This window comes from Platichthys flesus, chromosome 18 (assembly GCF_949316205.1).
Source record: "Platichthys flesus chromosome 18, fPlaFle2.1, whole genome shotgun sequence".
NCBI lineage: Eukaryota > Metazoa > Chordata > Actinopteri > Pleuronectiformes > Pleuronectidae > Platichthys > Platichthys flesus.
Genome location: NC_084962.1, coordinates 11,691,694 through 11,709,941, shown reverse-complemented (window position 1 = coordinate 11,709,941; position 18,248 = coordinate 11,691,694). Strand labels below are relative to the sequence as shown.

At 41.4% G+C, this 18,248-nt stretch overlaps 1 protein-coding gene across 2 annotated transcripts; it reads left to right on the top strand.

The window, feature by feature from the left end:
• Nucleotides 1–5,524: 5,524 nt before the first annotated feature.
• On the top strand, nucleotides 5,525–13,257 carry ccm2 (CCM2 scaffold protein). 2 transcript variants are annotated; one of them, XM_062411743.1, is made up of 10 exons: nucleotides 5,525–5,914; nucleotides 9,173–9,349; nucleotides 9,505–9,588; nucleotides 9,852–10,035; nucleotides 10,466–10,602; nucleotides 10,683–10,818; nucleotides 11,059–11,116; nucleotides 11,222–11,357; nucleotides 11,460–11,598; nucleotides 11,957–13,257. In XM_062411743.1, the coding sequence occupies exons 1-10, from the start codon at nucleotides 5,885–5,887 to the stop codon at nucleotides 12,259–12,261; spliced, it is 1,386 nt and encodes a 461-aa protein (XP_062267727.1). In that variant the 5' UTR covers nucleotides 5,525–5,884; the 3' UTR covers nucleotides 12,262–13,257. The 2 variants fall into 2 exon arrangements, with proteins under 2 accessions (XP_062267727.1, XP_062267728.1); XM_062411744.1 differs by lacking the exon at nucleotides 5,525–5,914 and adding an exon at nucleotides 8,064–8,371.
• The last annotated feature ends 4,991 nt before the right edge of the window (nucleotides 13,258–18,248 follow it).

The window sequence follows — 18,248 nt, the reverse complement described above, 5'->3', positions numbered from 1 at the left end:
CTGAACATGTTGCAGTGTTAAAAGGTATATACTCCTCAACATTAGTGTGCCCTCACAGAAGTGATACTCTTATAGGTATACATGGGTGTACAGGGCGAACTGTTCTGGCACCTGCAAGTGCAGTTGAAACAAAGCCAAATCACATCTTACAGAGCTGTATTTCCAATTTATCCGCCCCCTTCCACCAGTAGAATGAGTCCCTGCAAAATGTGTGCCATCCATAGGCTCGCTGTGCCGCAGTTACACACTGATATACATCTGCCTGCTGAACCGACGGGAGCTCTCCCCCTCTGACACCCGACGAGAAGACCACAGTTCAAACAAAAAAAAATACTAAAATGCCTTCCACGTCAAAAGGAGCTTGACTCACATTGCCAGAGAGGGCAAATTAACAATTCAGGAGAAAAATGAATGCATTTCACACTCTAGTGTTATCGATTAACTTATTGGTTCATCTGAATATATATTATGTGTTTTTTACATTGTACTGTTTGGCATGACTTTGGTATGTGGCATTAGTACAAATGCACACATAGCGGAGGCCCAAGAGCCCTTCACAACACAGAGATTCCTTTTTCCTGGCTCACTGGCTCACTGCTTTGCTGTGGCCGTGTTTGCCTGCTAACATCGTACTGTAAAAAAGCAGACGCCAAGTAAGTCCAGGATAAAGGTGAGAGGGGTTTTTTGCCAGGGTTGGAAGAGAACACAAGGACAAATCGTGGCAAAGGGCCTGACTGGAGTGTGGTGTGTGATTCCCTGTGTGGTCATGTGAGACTGTATGCGTGTGTTGCGTGTATTGAACAACCAGCAGTCAGTACTGTTAGAGGATCTAAGTACACTTGTATGGGGGCGAGTGTGTGCACACGCTTGTTTGTGTGTCTCCTCAGCCCTTTCCCATGGTTCTGTTCTCTCGCCGGTTGTTCGACTCCATCCTTGGTTGCTGCTCCGCCCTCTCCCCCATCTCTATGGTGCTGGGCCTTGGCACGCTCCTGTGAAACACTCTCACACTCTCTGGTAACTGAACAACGGGGTTGAGGCTGAACAACTGGAGATCCTGACATGAGAACATGCAATGAGGTACACTGCCATAACCAAGAGCTTCAACATCCAGGGTCGGCCACCCTTCAGCTTAAAAAGCGATGTTCAGCCCTGAGTAATTGAGAACTGTTGGGTCAGCTAGGGTGGAGCAAACATCCAACAGACTATATGTATAGAAATACATGTGTATGCAAACTACCAACTCGTTCATTGTTTACCATAGTAGCCAGAGTAATGCATCTCTGTTGTAGTGAATGAACAGCCATGTTAATAGTTAGTCAATAAATGAATAATGAATTATTGTTAAACTGAAAAAAAAAACTAAGCAAAATACAGGGGTTCCTCAGGACCAACAAACAGACCACTGAACCAGCTGACTCAGGGGTGTCTCAATGCAGTTCTCATCCCCAGGCATGTCCTCAAGGGTCTCCATTTTTTTCCTTAACATTATTGCATCCTGGACCACTCCTCGGCTGGGATTGTACGACTAAATTATGGTTTGCACATTTAGTTTTTTTGGTAACGGCTAAGTCATTCATATTATTGTGGTAGTTGGCTGCCTGGCATCCGTATTAAAAACACTGCAGAACTTTTCCAGAAATGGACGCGTGTCCAAATCAGGTGCAAATACACTGTGATTCATCGATTTATTTGTGTGTGTAGGACAACAGTGTTACAAAGCGCCATAGACAAGATTATGTACAATAGGTTGCATTTCATCAGTGGTGCTTAATGTCGTATAAAATGCAGAGTATTTATGCTTGCGCAAGTGTGTCATTGGAGTATTAGAAATGAATTTAATCAAGTCTACAAAGAGTCTATATGTACAAGTCTGGATTTTTATGAAACATACGCTATATTTTACATATTTCTACAGAGAAATCACCATTTTGCCACAGTGTATCTATGGTAGAAAGGATGAGGTAGAAGCCGGAAAATAAGTGGGTTTTACTTTTCTTATATTTTTCTTGCATTCTTTAAATTATACACGGGTTTCAAGAGCTACGCTAAACAAGAGTGCACTTGGCAGCCGTTCCTATACGGTTCAGTGTAGTTTTTCGGGCAGCCGCGCTTTATACCATGAACAAGGTCACAGAGATTTAACCGACAGAGATCTGTTTCTGTCCGGTTACCTGCCCAACTTCCACATCCCTCGACAGCCACAACACACAGCAAGAGCGTTTGAACAGCAAGCTTGTTCTTCTCAGTCCTTGTTGTGCCTTGTCACTTTTGGGTGCTTCAATCCAGCCATGGCAGCCAGGTACGCAAAAACAACAATGCCAGTGTCTTTCTTTACTCGTTACATGTGCCAGCACGCTCACCGACACGACGACACCAAACAATATTCCCTGTGTGTCTCCACAAAAACAAAATCGAGCCAAGTTCACAATCCTGTCAGCTCACACCTCATATGTGGTCTATAATTTCATCCACGTTGTCATCGACAGGTCTGCACCAAGTCATGTGGGTACCGTCTCCAAACCAACTACTGGTTCTTTCAGAGAAATAGTAAGGCAATACTGAACATCTTCTTTACTTGAACTTAGGGTTCCTCATCTTCATTGTGTTTGAGTACGCTGAATCGCTACAGCCCAGCTGATAAAGCAAGCTACAACTAGCAGTTAGGACTGAACTGAAACACATTCGTTTTACACTGCTGGATGGGGAGTCATAAAAAGGGGCCAGCCATTACACTCAAAGATTTGGTCAATGATTGTTTTGTACTTTTGTCTATGCCTTGACATCTTCTTCTGTCTTGCAAATGATGAATGATTTGCAGTGCCAAGACGTGAACTTTCTGTGTCGTTTGTCTCGTGTGAACAGTACATCCTCTAGCCAAAACAATAATGCCTGCAGTCGGAATAAGGCCTGCACATGGAACAAGTCGATGATGACGCAACGAGCAAAGATCAGTTACATTTTCATACAATGGAAGCCCGACCACTGATTCACTTTTGAATAACTTAATTTCCTGGTTTCCGTGCCACCTCCCAGCATGCCTCTAGAATTCATTGTGAGGTGACCCGCAGCATTTAGCATGTAAGTGCTCTTGACTGTACAACAAACCCTGATTTCTGCATTAATGTGTAGCAGCAGGCCATTGTAACATTTGACTTAGTCCAAGTCTGTATCTTTGTGTCACGATCATCTGTTTAGTTGAAGCAGATGATACATTTGGTGCATTTTCTTCTCTTAGATTCAATCCTTTGTTTATGTTTTGTTTATAACCTGGTGCTGAATAAATACATTTAAAAGGTGCTACCACTGTGGACAGCAGAGTCCACTCTATGGCTTTCTAAGAGCTGTTGACTGGTTGACTGAGAGAACGCGCACCACACAAACCTGCAAACTCAACATGCTCAAGAGCTAGCACCTCAACTCCACACAGTTTACAGCAGAAATCAAATCTTAATGGTGCCATTTTAATTTCCAAATTTGCACAAAAAAAGGAACACTAGTGTTCATGTGTTTATTATGATGGCTTCAACATAGAGTATGTTTTTGTTTTATAATGATTCAATCTGCACAATGATTTTGTTTTTCTTTTTTTTCTCTGAGAGAATGAAGCTGGCAGATAATAACACGCATTTTTTGGAAATGTGCAAATGCACAGGAGCACAAATGTACTTCTGCTACTGGAATCTGAGTAAAAAAAGTATATAGAACGTGATTGTTGTGTTGTAAATTCCTGTCATCTATATGTCCTTAATCTATGTGTATCTATTTTTGTTGTTATTGTAGAATTGGCTGTAATATTTCATTTAAAAATGGATTTGATATTCCAATGAAGCGACTATGGTTGTCATATTAATTGCTGCTCATTTTTTTAATTATTGTTATAAAAAGGTGTTGGGAAATATTACTTTGTTTATATTCTATCAATTTCTAGATTGTGTTAGCTGTTGGTGTATTTCAATCGGTATACTCCCTAGGCTTTATGATTTACCCGGGGTATTACAAAAGTTGGCACAATATCAGTGGGCAAATTCGCTACAGGCTGTAGCCTTTATATGAAAGTGTACTCATACAACCAATGTTGTGATTGAGAACCTATAAGGAATGATTTCTTTGTTATTGTTAAATATAAAAATGTACGTAAATTGTTCCATGGAATCCCCATACTTTAAAAAAGCAAAACTGATGTCCAGTATTGTACCTACGCCCAATTTTTGGGAACAATATGAATATTATTAATAACATATGGTGCTAAAGTTCTTTTTGTATGTTTTGGTTTTTAGAAGAAAAGAGAAATATTATGCTGAAAATGTGATGTTAAGCCTTACTGTAGATTCATATATCAGACTGTTCATCCCAGAAGAGAAAAATAAATATAGTATTTGAAAGTGCAATATATCAGTACTGTATTCACCTGCACGTCTCACGTTCTGACAGTTGAAAAAAGATGGAATATGTCACATGCTTAGTGATGAGTGTTTACATTCATGGGGGGGGGGGGAACTGTGTCCTTAACAGCTTGAGATTAGTACACCTTTAGTTTTGCTTCTTAAAACCCTGTTAAAGCTCAGGATAGTCACACGGGAGTTTTCATTCCATTTTTTATATTTAAATAGAAACAGCTATGTGGTTGAACCAGCCTGTGTAGGGCTTGCTTATATGGGTGCACTGGGTCACATCATCTTGCTATTCATTTTACAAACCACTACCAAAGGAATTCCTGTAGAGCATTGAAGAAACAGGTAAAATATAGAAGTTCAAGGGTAATTGGATATCGAAAAAAAACCTCCACCCACACAACCAAGAACGTAGAGGAATAAGAAAATTAGCTCACAATTAAAGATAAATTGCTGTTACAGTAAGTGTGCAGAGCTCACCCTTCCTTCTATGCGCAGACAATCAACAGTGACTGGTCTCTTTTTTTCCTCTCACTGTATCTGTACATCATTTCTGTCTTTCTCCACTTGTTTCATCCGTCTTTCTTTCTCTCTGTTGATTGTCTTGAACGTCAGTTTGTATTCTTGTCCTAGTAAAACCTGGATAGGAAACAGTCATCCTAAACAGAGTGTCATTGAGATATTGTTTGGATTGGAAATTGAAATAGTCTCTAATAACACATGAAAACAGCTGCATTTTAACATCCTGTAAGTTTTCATATTATTCAGTGCAGGGAATAAATACTTATCTTAACAGGAAAGCATAGCTTTAACACAAATAACAATAATATATCACAATGATTATTCTCGAAGAGATAACTTCTCTTTTTGAAGGCACAACATCTCACTGCAATCCATCACTTATTAGAACAAAACAGAGATGAGCCTGGATCAAGACAACAACAAAACAAACATCAGAAGTAGCAATAAAACAACTAATAACCACCTGATGTCTGTATGTTGTGGTTATAATGCAAAAGAATGATGTGTATTGGATGGTTTATAACTCGAAGGGCCAGTAGCTGGGGCTGGTCGCCCTCCTCCCCAGGTGGTGTTGTCGTGCTCCAGCAGCTGTTTTGGTTTGTGCGGAGCAAAGCATGCTGGACCGCTGCTCAACGCCCAAAATGGCGGCACGATTGAAAAGTTTTGCCTGTCTTGTCCGAGTTTGTCTCCTCCTCAGATTTCCCCCTCTGCTGTTTTAGCCGCACCGCAACACACAGTTTTCACATTTGGTGACGCGTCGGTGTTTCTCCTGAGGGTTGACGAGCGCGGCATACAGCGGAATGGCGTTTCGAAACCAGCACCAATTCGGGCATCACTTTACCAGTGCTAGGCTAGGCTAGCAAGCTGACTGCTGTCAGATGAGTGTTGAGGAAAAGCTTCGTTGACTATGTCTTGTCTCACCCGGACCTCCTCGCTGAGATGAATATGAAGAAGAGGACCTGTACGTAGAGATGGAGGATGATGTGAAAAAAGTGAAAAAGGTAGGTCACATTGTTTTAAGGTGACGCCACTTAGTGGAAGTTGCCCGGCTAGCATGCTAACTTGGTAGCTAGTTAAACCGGGGCTAGCTAGCTTAGCTGTTAGCCGGCTAAGTGGAGTCAAACATAAAGCAGCGTGTGTTAGCCAACCTGTGGAGATACTCGTTTGAACACACCGACATGTTTACTGTCTTTTCTCCTCAACTTGTGTTAATGCAAATGAGAATGGAACTTACTGCCGGGCATTAACTTCAAGAGAAGCGTCACAGATTTAACTTGATGGAGCGAGAGAAGTTGTTCAAGTTAAGTTTAAGGACGACTTACATTATTTAAAATATTTTTTTTTTAACACAATGTCAACGTCATCTTCCACACGTCGTAGTTAAATGTGTATAAATTTGATTGGTTTTGTGGCGAATCGGCTTCAGAGGAAACTATGGACCATTGTGTTGCTAGTGAGTTTACCACTTTTACTCGTGCAGGTGTTGTTGTTGTTCAGGTGTGGTTCAGTGCAGACCTTGGAGCTGAGGTCCGGCTGAACCGACCCACCAAGCCTCGTTTACACCATCCAGCCCCCTCCCACACACATACGTCACATAAACATGCTGATCCGCCTGGATTTTTAATGTAGATCTTCATGTTTAGACATTTCTTTTGGCCTTTATCTTCTCTTCCTGCTGTTAAAAGTGACTCCCTCAGTTTGTCAGGTTTGCACAGGAGAAAGCTGCATAATAATAGAGAGAAGTGAAATGTCTGAACTCTGAAGTTAACGTATTTGTTTGATTGTGCCTCTCATCATCTTTCTATTATAATAACAATAACCCAGTTCCTCTTGATTTGAGGGGAAATCAAGTAATATCCTAGTGTCAAGAAGGTTTGCAGTGGCACAGAAATGTTAGTTTCCAGCATGTCCACATAACCAACGTGTGCTGTTCAGGTTGAGGAGACACTGCATCAACAATTACCACAATGTGAACGTGTTGATGTGACTGGAGATTGAGCCGACAGAGCGCTTTTTGGATCCTTAATGAAGATTTTTACAAGTGTAATGCTCTGAATTCACTATACGTCCTTTGAAGGCTATACCTGAAGCTCACACAGCAGTTATCTCTATCAATTTTATTTTGTTATGGATATTGTTAAGTTGATGTAAATGGTGTCTATGTTTACAAGTCTTTAATTTGTATTCCACTATATCCAGTTCTGCAGTTCCCTTGATGTCTAGCAACGAAGGTTTTACTCATTGGCACAAGGTTTCTGCATTGAGGCAAATAAAGTACATTTCTCTAGCTCTGTTTTAGGCTTCATTTGCTTGTTGCCAATTAATGCCACCAAGGTCTGTGACCAAATAGGTGTTTGCACAGATTTGAGTTAACAGATGATCTTTTGGAGTTTGAGTTTTTTGAAAAGTATATTCTCTCAATATTTTGCTTGTTCATGTCACATTGGTGCAACATTAACTTTTAGGCACCATGGTCAATTGTATGTACACTTCTCGTTTGTGCCACTTGGTGGTGACATTGAATAGCCTTTGGCCCAGCTGTATTTGAATACTCACTGTATGGAGCATTATGTGATCACACATGTTCATGTGATATTAAAGTCATTAATTATAGGATTGGATTGCTAACCTTATACCATGCTTTTTACTGTGAATATGGTTGAAACAATATAAAAGCAGCAGCATGTATTATCGTATTGTTCTTATTAAGTGACAAAGTGTAATACTCCTCTTCCACCTGTTGTGACCCTGACCTTAACAGCACAAATTAGAAATGCAGCATCCTTTCTTATAATTTATTTGTACACACACTTTCCCCATAAATGACACTTGCTGAGGACATCCTCTGGGGTCACGTGGTAGCTCTTGTCTCACATTTCTCAATCATAAGCTATAAAATGTTAATGTACTTATCTTCAGGAGCTACATACTGTTAAATAATGCACTGTAGTTTGTGTTGCTCTATGAAGTCCGTGATCAAGTGTCAGCGCAGCAGTCAGATAAAGAGAGTATGAGTTGAATACATGTTAAAGATGTTCGGCATATTAAGTCTGTAGTGCGAACAGCATTGCAAATAAGATATATGTGGTTAGCAGAGTAGACTATATACGTCACTACACAACGAGAGAGAGTGTTTCCGTGGTCTAGCAGTAATGTGAATTTGCACCATTTCGACATTCAACACGAACAGAAGCGTGTCATCGCAGGAAGTTGTGGCATGTTCCCTTCCTGTTCTTGTGCATGCGTATAGAGACAGTCACTTCACTTCCTTTGTGGGGTGTAATACCCCTCTCATACATGCTCAGGGAGAGTTTGTTCTCAGTGACAGTTGGCGGCTGTGACTGCGTGAGTGGAGGCAGCAGGTGACTCTTTAGACGTTGGCAGGCAGGCAGCATCCGTGTCCAGGCTGTGTGCTTGACGTCGAGTAGGCGACTGTTGAATCTTTCATGGATTACGAGGTAGGGTTTCTAAAATTCGGTGAATCTAGAAACATGCTTTGAATTCGCTTTGTGCACAGGCTTGGCATCATGAAAGGTTTCTCAAGATTGTTGTTACATCCTCGTTACTATGATCTTAAATAGATCAACACTGTTCACATGGCGCTAGTTGATATTTTGTTGAAATAGATGCAATCGAAGAACAGCACAGCTTCTACAGAAACATTTTTGAAAAAGGTTTATCTTTTTCCCTTGTGACACATCTGTTGTTGATGGTCTTAGGTTGATTTTTATGATTTGAAATGTCAAGGTTTTATTCCGTTGTTCGATTATTGTAAAATATGGAGTGGTTGCACGCACTGCTGTTGACGTTTGTGCAACACACTGAGAAATGCAAATGGCTTTACAGAGGCTTTGTCAAAGAGTCCATCCAGCACAGTCAAGGGAAGCAGACTCAGCAGGAATTACAAGGCACGCAAGTACCACAGTCAACAGAAGTTTGATACAGCTTCCTCCTGGGTTTCTTTTGGACATATATCTTGTAGCTGCGTTAGAAGGGCTTAACTGTGTTGACAGCTTGTTCTATCTGCACCATGTGTGTATTTTTGACATAAAAAGTCCTGTAATTATTAATGATACACTGTTGGATGGCCACTGGCTTATAATTTAACATGCATGGCCTACGATGGTATATCCCCATTAACTGAATATTCAAATTGGGAAGGTAACTTGGCAACAAAAGTGCACACAAATGCTGATGCATCCCCACACAGACCGTCTGTCCTCTAATTTCTCCTCGTTCTCTTTGTCTTTCTTCACTAGCCTGGTATCGTGTCTCCATTCAAGAGAGTCTTCCTGAAAGGAGAGAAGGGGAGGGACAAGAAGGCGCAGGAGAAGGCCACAGAGCGCAGGGCCCTACACACCTTTCCGCTCTCTCAGCCTGATCACCGCATCGACCCTGACATCCTGCTTAACGACTACATTGAGAAGGAGATCAAAGTGAGTGTGAGATATAAGCAGAGAAACAAAATCCTCACTTGTTTATTAAAACACTGGCGTGCTATTCAGTCAGAAGGAAAAGATGGAGGAATCATTTGTTTTTATTATATTGACTTTATTAAACACTTTCATATGTATGTTGTGTTTTTTTCCAGTACCTGGGGCAGCTCACATCAGTTCCAGGATACTTGAACCCATCAAGTCGCACAGAAGTGCTACAGCTCATTGATAATGCAAGGGTAAGAATATCTGCACAAGGAGATTCAACCGTTTGTTGGTCTCTTTCTTTCTCTCTCTACTTTTACATTACTAAGATAACTAATAATAGTATTTGGAATTCATCTAATCCTTAATCGTTCGTGATAAAAGCTTTAATGCTTATACTTATTCATAATGAAGTGGAATATTTTTGTTGCCAGATAATTATAATTTCAAAAAATTGTGTAATTTCTATCATAAGAGGGATATTTACACAGGGTGTTTGTGTCTGTGTGATTCTCAGAAGTCACATCAGTTGGCGGGCCAGCTGACGTCAGAGCAAGATGCAGTGGTGAGCTTGTCGGCGTACAACATTAAGCTTGTGTGGCGCGATGGAGAGGACATCATCCTGAGGGTGCCCATCCATGATATTGCTGCTGTCTCATACATCAGAGACGACTCGTTGCACCTTGTGGTGATCAAAACAGGTAGAAATGCAGATAGTGGACATAATAAAATGAAGCTTTAAAAATTGTCAGACTGTTGAAAGGTGCAAGAATACATAAATGTAGGAACACAATTACACCCACTCTTGTGACACAGTTTTAAGAGTTGTCTATCTTTTCAGATCCCTTTGGTTCTTTGTTTAGTACTGTCCTTATTTGATTGCCCAAAGACTAATTAATTAGAGTGAATAATAGGAATCTGATAACGTGAAATTAATAAAAAACAGTTCTATTACCATCAGTCTGGGAGAGTAAGAAGCAATAATTTGAATTGGGTTGAATAAATGTGACCTGATAATAGAGAGTTTTAATTCAGATTTTTCAGAAATATTCAAAGTAGTAAATGTCTACTTTCTTTTACAATGCAGTGTTATCACATTTAACGGTATGTATTTTGTGATTTTGTTTTCAGCCCAGGAGTCGGGAGGTTCTCCCTGTCCCAGCTCGTGTCCCGATCTCAACAAGTCTCAGACCCTGAGCTCCTTATCAGAAAGTGGAGCTGTGCTTGTGGAAGTCTGCTGTCTGCTTGTGCTGGCTGTTGATAACAAGGTAATGTTTTGCATGTGAAGTTATGTTGCCAAGTGGAAATAAATGGCAGTATAAGGGGTTGACTTCGTCTTCTCTTTAAGGCAGCAGCAGAGGAATTGTGTCTCTTGCTAAACCAGGTCTTCCAGATCGTTTACACAGAATCAACCATCGACTTCTTGGACCGAGCCATATTTGATGGAGCAACCACCCCGACGAGACATCTCTCTCTGTACAGCGGTAAGGAAAAGGAACAGATCGGCTCCCTAGACAGAAACAAACACATTTCACAGGCATTGGCAACATTTATTCGCAAGTATCACACCTCTGTCTTGTTAAATCATATTTTGTTCAATAGTTAACCGTCATGCTGTTTTGTTCCTTGCACTACAGAGAACTTGCCGGCTTTTTAAGCTTTTAACACTTCAGCACTCAACATGTGAACGTGTGAATAATCTTTTTTTTTTTTTTTTTTTTCAGATGACTCTTCAAGTAAAGTCGATGTTAAAGAGGCCTTTGAAGCAGAAGGCAGCACATTGTAAGTACACAAGCTTTCCATTTGTGGTCAAGAAAGACTTTGATGCACAGGCTGAGAGTTGGTTGCTCAGGCTCGTCACTAACAAGAGATGCTCTCTTCTATCAGTCCTTTCCAGGTCCCGGCGGAGGCAGATGGAAACTCGCCCACAACGTCCACCCCGGCATCACCTCAGACGAAGACAGCGAGTGAAGGAGAGCTCAGCACCACTGCTGCAGAGCTGCTGCAGGACTACATGACCACAGTACGATGACTCACCTTCTCATCCTTTGTCCCTTTCTTTTGAGAACAAGCTCTATTGATCCTCATTTTGATTTTTTCCCCTTTCCTTTTTGCCGTCTCACAGCTGCGGACAAAACTCTCATCGCAGGAGATCCAGCAATTTGCCACACTGCTGCATGAATACCGCAATGGTGCATCCATTCATGAGTTCTGCATAAACCTTCGACAACTCTACGGGGACAGCAGAAAGTTCCTCCTACTTGGTACGACCACCTTTAACATAACTGTGTGTGTGGTAATCCCTTGCCCTGCTTTCTTTGTACTGAACCTGTCTGAACCCTTGAAATGCATGTATGTGTAGTTGTATTCAGCTTTATAAGTGGATGGTGGGAAATGATGACAATCAACAGGTTATGTCAGTAGAGCCACACATTAGAATCTGTTCCAATTTTCTCACGATCACAACTGTTTCAGATTCACTTTCATGTCTCCACACATGAAGTGAGACATCTATGCTGCTGGTTCCACTTTACACACATGTGCTAAAAAGGCTGTTGTCACATCCCTTTGTCACATGGGAGGAACTAGTTTTGACAGTATTGTGTTTGCTCCCCCTTGCAGGCCTGCGTCCCTTCATACCAGAGAAAGACAGCCAGCACTTTGAGAACTTCCTTGAAACCATTGGTGTCAAAGACGGCAGAGGAATCATCACAGACAGCTTTGGCCGCTATCGGCGCACGGTAAGCTCCGCCTCCGATTCCACCACCAATGGCAACGGAGCAGTGGGAGGAAGCGGGGACAGCGTGGCCTCGGACGAGGGGCAGGAGGCCTCCGAGGGCGATGAATGGGACCGCATGATCACCGACATCAGTAATGACATTGAAGCCCTAGGCTGCAGTATGGACCAGGAGGGAGTGACTCCCTGACACGGGTCAACGATCATGTGCTGTACCGGCAAGAGCTGAGGACTCGAACTGACGGCCACTCCTCAATTAAACAGTAGGCATGAGCTGAAGGGATCAGATGAAGGTGGTCCTTAGCACTGACCTAAGATGTGATTACTTGTATTTTCCTCTAATTGTCAAGAGGATGTTCCATAGTCCCGAAGCACTCAAGGAAAAACCTCGACTTATTACCACAAACACATGAAGTCAACAAACGCACTTATGAGGAACCTGTAGATGATGTTCAGTCACTTCGCTATTTTTGCTTTTCAGAGGGATTATCACGCCACCGATGGTATGTTGTTAAAAATTTTGATTTTTGTACTCCTGTTATTGGCAGTATCTGCCACTGCTGTTAGCAATGTAGCGAAAAAAACCTCGGCAGTCTTTGAGAACGGTTCTGTTTCGAATCCCCTCAAAGACACTGGAGGATCCATCTGAGGACTGTGTAAATGTGTTTGGGTGAAGCTGAACTGGTTTTGTGCTTTTGTATTACGATTGGTCAATCAGCTTCATGCATCAGAAGAACGTTGGTTTTTGTTGATGAGATTTCACATTTGTGCGTTTGCTGTGAGAGTAACATTTTGCTATATAAATATATATATAATATTTGTGTACCTTTTTTTTGTTTTACACTATCACTTGTTATAAGTGTTTACTCATTTATATAATTTTGCCTTATTCAAACTGACCAACGAAATGCTGTAAAGACAAATTCATTCAGTACGTGACTGAGTGGGGATGGTATTGGACAAAGCCAGTTAGCTGATGGCTGATGGCTGATGTAACTTCTTGATTTTACATATTTGTTCCTCATGCAGGTCATCTTGTTGTGTGTGTGTGTGACATCCCATCTGTCATTGTGCCTTTACACTGCAGTACTGTTGCCAACTGTCTGTCACATGCAGACAGCTCATTATGAACTGTACCTCCAGTTGTTGAGCGAATCATAGTTATTAAATAACATACTTAACACTGCTCGCGTGTTGTTTGATTAAAAGCATTACAATGTCCAAGTGCAATGCATGGCTTTCATTTACACCTGTCCGCTGTATTATCAGCAGTTTGACTTTCAATTCAGTTTGACTCTCGTACAGCAAAACTGATCAGAGGTGAAGATTTTTAAGTCTTGAGTATGATCCCCTTTGACTGATCATCTGCTTGGATGCACCTAAGCTGCTGTGGAACTTCAGCCTGAGTTTCATCAAAGCCAAATTACCCTCAAAGTTTGTGGGGGTGGGATTAGTTTTGTTGAGTCCGAGGGAGAAGAAGCTGGCAGGACAGCCGGGGTGGAAAACATTCCGCTCTGCGAAGCCACTCAACAGGCGTTTAAATCATTTCATCGCAGATCTAGCGATTGTGTTTTTGACTTTCCCCACTAAAGTGCACACACGGGAATCAAAAAGCTGATTGTCTGGGTTGTGCCTTGCTTGTTGTGGGGCTGAAGCTGAGGTATGGCAGTGCAGGTACAGACTGGAACACAACACCTGGGCTCAAATAGCCTATCGGCCCTGAGATGCTGCCTGTCTGGAACAAAGGATTGAGATAATCTAAAAGCCTGTAATCTCTTTCTCACTGAATGACTCAGGAGTGTAAATGATTGTTTTTGACTCGCTGTCAGTATAATTGACCTGTGTTTACTCACCGTGTGTGGAGGACTCCTAATTGGCCTCCGGTAATTTGTCATCTTAATCCAATTTGAACCGCTCATTACACTGCCTCACTCAAAGCAAATAATTATTAAATAGATCAGTGGGTTTAATTAAGTCATTAAAAGTTCCCATGCTGTTTTATAATGAGGTAATCAATAATCTTTACGCCTAGAGCCCCCTTGATTCCTTCTATGGTGACTCTAAATCCGATGTGTGCATTTCTTTACTTGTTTCAGTTGGATAGATCGATATAGAGAATTGTCTGATTGTTTCAAGTTTTCAAGTAAGTTTTGTTTTAGTTTCATAGGAATAAGGATAAAGTCAAAACAATCCTTAGGTTTATTTAATAGTTACAAGATTAAATATAACTTCATCAAACTCTTTCGATTATTTCTCGGGCTTAACTCAATGTTAAAGAAAAGTGACAAATTATATCAGAATCTGCCCCTTTTGTCTGAGTCAACACCAAAAGGTTGTGGGTTCTCTTTTTATCCAAAGTCTTGTGGAAGTATTCCTGATGACCAGCATACTAAGTAACCACCAAACAAAACATAGAAAGACATAACTTTCTTGGCGGAGGTTAGCGCAGATAACACAACTATCTGTAGGATAAAGCGAAAGTTTTCAGCTTGCTGGATGCGCAATAGGCTGAACACAGTGGAGCACGAGGCAGCTAAAGAGACACACACCTTCAGGAGTTGGTTGAGACTAAACTTGAGCTGAAAGGAGAATAAATATCCGACGTATTAAAAAGACGGACAGAAACACTACTCCAAAGTGAGTTGCTGCGTGTCTGCACAACACACTGAACTGTTTGCTATCAAACTTGCAATATCAGCTCGATACCCTTTTTGGCAAAGGCTAAGAAAAATTATTAAATGTTAAAAATAAATTCAAACCAAAACGAGTGACCTATAATTCAGCTAAGACCCCTTTTCTTCATACACAGGGCGGCTTCTTACAAAATCTGCAAGCAAGGGGCTTTTCCCTAAATGAAATGTCCACATCGTGGTTTAAAAGCTATTTTCAGCTTCTGGATATGCTTAATATGTGTCCAGGAGCCGGGCCAAGTGTTCCTCCGACCCTATAAATCTGCCTCAATACTCCAGGGGTGTAATTGTGTGGTCAAGCCTAAATCCTTGTGGGTCTGCACCTTATCCCTCCAACAAAAACAGTCTGATTCAGCTCTTATTTCCACACCATTAAAAATCATTGCTTGTGAGATGTTTCCAAGGAAATTGGTGGGTCAAGGAAAATTCTCACTTGGCAAAGTGTCAGAAACGAGGGAATGTTGTCATCACATCGTCTAGATGGACATCTAAATGCATCAATTACTGCATTTTCAACCTCCGGCGTCTATTTATTTACTCTTTCTCTGGACGGTGGCGTTTTCTTTTCTGACAGCTTCATGCTTAAAGTCAATATTTGCTGAGGTGCGATGTACCGAGACACTCCCACACAAAGACGCGGTCTGAGATGCAGTCTGGGATTCTCGCCAGTTCACCTTTCCGAGGTTCCAGTCAGCCAATCCTGCCTCAGTGTGCAGCTCAGCGCAGTCATGGTGAGAAGTGCCTCTCTGTGGTGTCACATCTGTTATATTCCTGGAACAGAATAACACCTACATTTTGGAAAATAAGAAGAAAAATAACCTCTTGGGAAGACTACAGGTAAAGATAGCATTTCAGTGAATTCATCTCAGGAGGAAAGCCCTTGCATTACCCTAAAGCATGCTTCTTATTTGAACTCCCAACATGACCTAATTCTGGCTCCAGGGCTGCGGCCACTGGTACAGTATGGTCTTCATGCCTCCACAGCAGAGATAGCGCTTGATTTCATGCCTGTCAAGTAATTTTGTCATGCAAATGAGATGATCTGGGCATGAAATTAATAAAACAGTAAACTCCGGGGACAGCTGTTGGGCAGAACTGGAGTGTACAAACCACACAAAAGAGCTTTTTGTTTTTCCTTTTCTGTGGAACAAACTGTTTCTCGAATAATCAAACAAAAAAAAAGGGAACGCTTCATGGCACTAAATTCATTATGATGGTCTCCAGATCAGCAAAACAACTCATCAAAAACCATCTTGATTACCCCGCAGCATGTTAGGAAACGTACAGGCCTCTTTGGCAGCTTTTCAGTCGAGAGGCGTTGTGGCTTTCAGCGGCAATAAGCCTCCATAAAGCTGGAGCTCATGCATGAAAATCTCAGGCTCAACAAAGTCATTCATTACATGCCACTTCGGGCTATTTGGTTGGAGAGGGACACGGGGATCAGCGAGTGCGGTAGGGGGTGGGGGGGGGGGGTACACTGACGCTCACATGCACAAACCCATGACCCCCCGTGCTCATGTCTTCACACGTACACAGATCGGTGGGAGCCTGAGCCCCAACTGTTTACAGCAGTTCTTCTTGTTTAGTGTGCACATGCAGAACAAAGGCATCGGAGCAAAACTGAGAGGAGATGTGGTGGACGAGTGGCAGAAACTTGGACTATGGGCAGAAAAAGGTCTCTGGTTCGTCTCTGGTTCGACTCCACGGAGAAACAACAAAAAGACGAACCTGGATTGATCTGTCAAAAAATCCGAGAGGATTCTCCCTACCCTGTCTAGTACCCCTGAGCAAGGCACCTTACTCCCCCAACATCTGCTCCCCGGGCACCGTACATGTTCGCTACAGCCAGTGTCCTGTTCACATAGAGATTGGATACAGAGGGAAGCCTGGGTTTGGTTAATCTTTACAAAACGAAGTGGAAAATAACAAGAATGGAAAGAGCTGCTTTATTTATTTGTTTTTTACAGTTTTGCTGTTGTAATATCCTGTTTGCAAATACTTATATTAAGGGCCTTCTCATCTCATATTATATAATTATATTCCATATCTCAACTAATCTGATATTATTTGATCTCCTCTTACCTCATCTGTTATTTCATCTAATCTTATCTCATTTAATCTCGTATCTCCTACCTCATCTAAACTCATACCTAATTTGATCTCTCATCTTATCTCATCAATTCTCATTTGGTTTCCTCTTATCTCGCCTGTTGTACTGTTTATACACAGGTTTTGATGATCAGTGGCTGTAGCTTCATATTTAGTGTAAAGTCATTCATCTTCAAATCCTTACCCAAAAGTTAAAATATTCCTGGATATCTATTAATAATGTCTCTGCCTTCCAGGAGGAATCTAAAAGCAAAACTTGGGGAACAGTATGACATGGGGGATATACAAATATAATCTGTTCAGACATTTTGTCAAAACCCCTCAACACCACGAAGAAGCTCATTAGTAACTTAAGGTGCTTTAGTCCCACAGTATCACTGGTGGAGGAGATTGCTGGCTCAGTGGATCTAAGAGACTCCACTGCAGATAATCTCTGAGATCTTTCCGTGGTTCAGTGAGCACTTTAATACATAGTGTGCTGATAACAGATTAATGTGCTCGGGTGACAGAAACGGAAACACAAAGGAAACACAAAAGATCCATTGATAGAACTTAAAGCAGAACATATCCACTCTCCTGATGGATCATTTATTTCCGGTTCATTTGTACAAACAAGTTAAAACTAACAGCGACCCACTCACGGTATCAGGTTCATCCCAAACTGTTTTTTAAGGTACAGTTTGTTCCATTAGATTACAGGATTATCGACGCACGATCAAGTCAACAGATAAAAGTAAACGGAGACCGAGGCCTACGTGTTGTGATGGGAGGGACAATTGATCGGATAATATTCGAGCAACACACGTCAGCATCATCATCATCATTACAGAGGTTGATACATGACATGTCTGTTCTGTCTGTACTGCAAACTAGTACAGCTCTGATCAGATTGTATTACAGCAGATGGAGGAGCATCTCAAACCCTGAACTCATTTTCATTTTCCTAGCTGACTCGAATCTCATATGCTTACATTTCAAATGCAAGCCCCCCCCCCCCCCTCCTTGTTATGAAAATGGGCATACATCTGATGTTATTTCCAATTATACAGCAAATGCCAACATAGATCATTACTTCCTGGCTGAAGCTCAACTATTAAAAAGGAAAAGCTAATGATTTTGCAAGACATCCTTATTTATAAGGACTGGAAACCATCATGACTTAAGTTACTCTAGTGCAATTTTCTATTCATCATGATCATTATATAGAACATATGATTTCCTTCATTCTGTAGAAATATGCGGCTCCCTAAATAATTGGCTCTACTTGCTAAATCAATCTTTCATTATGTATATAGTGTACAGTTTGAAATCCATAACAAGGCATCTTTTTACAAGCAAAAACATTTAGATTAAGATCCGGGACAAATAATACTCATAC

Bases quoted from the DNA above. Each gene is read 5' to 3' on its own strand.
- ccm2 (XM_062411743.1), top strand. From the start codon at position 5,885: ATGGAGGATGATGTGAAAAAAGTGAAAAAG. The intron at 10,819-11,058 runs GTAAGGAAAAGG...TTTTTTTTTCAG, and splicing joins ACATCTCTCTCTGTACAGCG to ATGACTCTTCAAGTAAAGTC. The intron at 11,117-11,221 runs GTAAGTACACAA...CTCTTCTATCAG, and splicing joins GAAGCAGAAGGCAGCACATT to TCCTTTCCAGGTCCCGGCGG.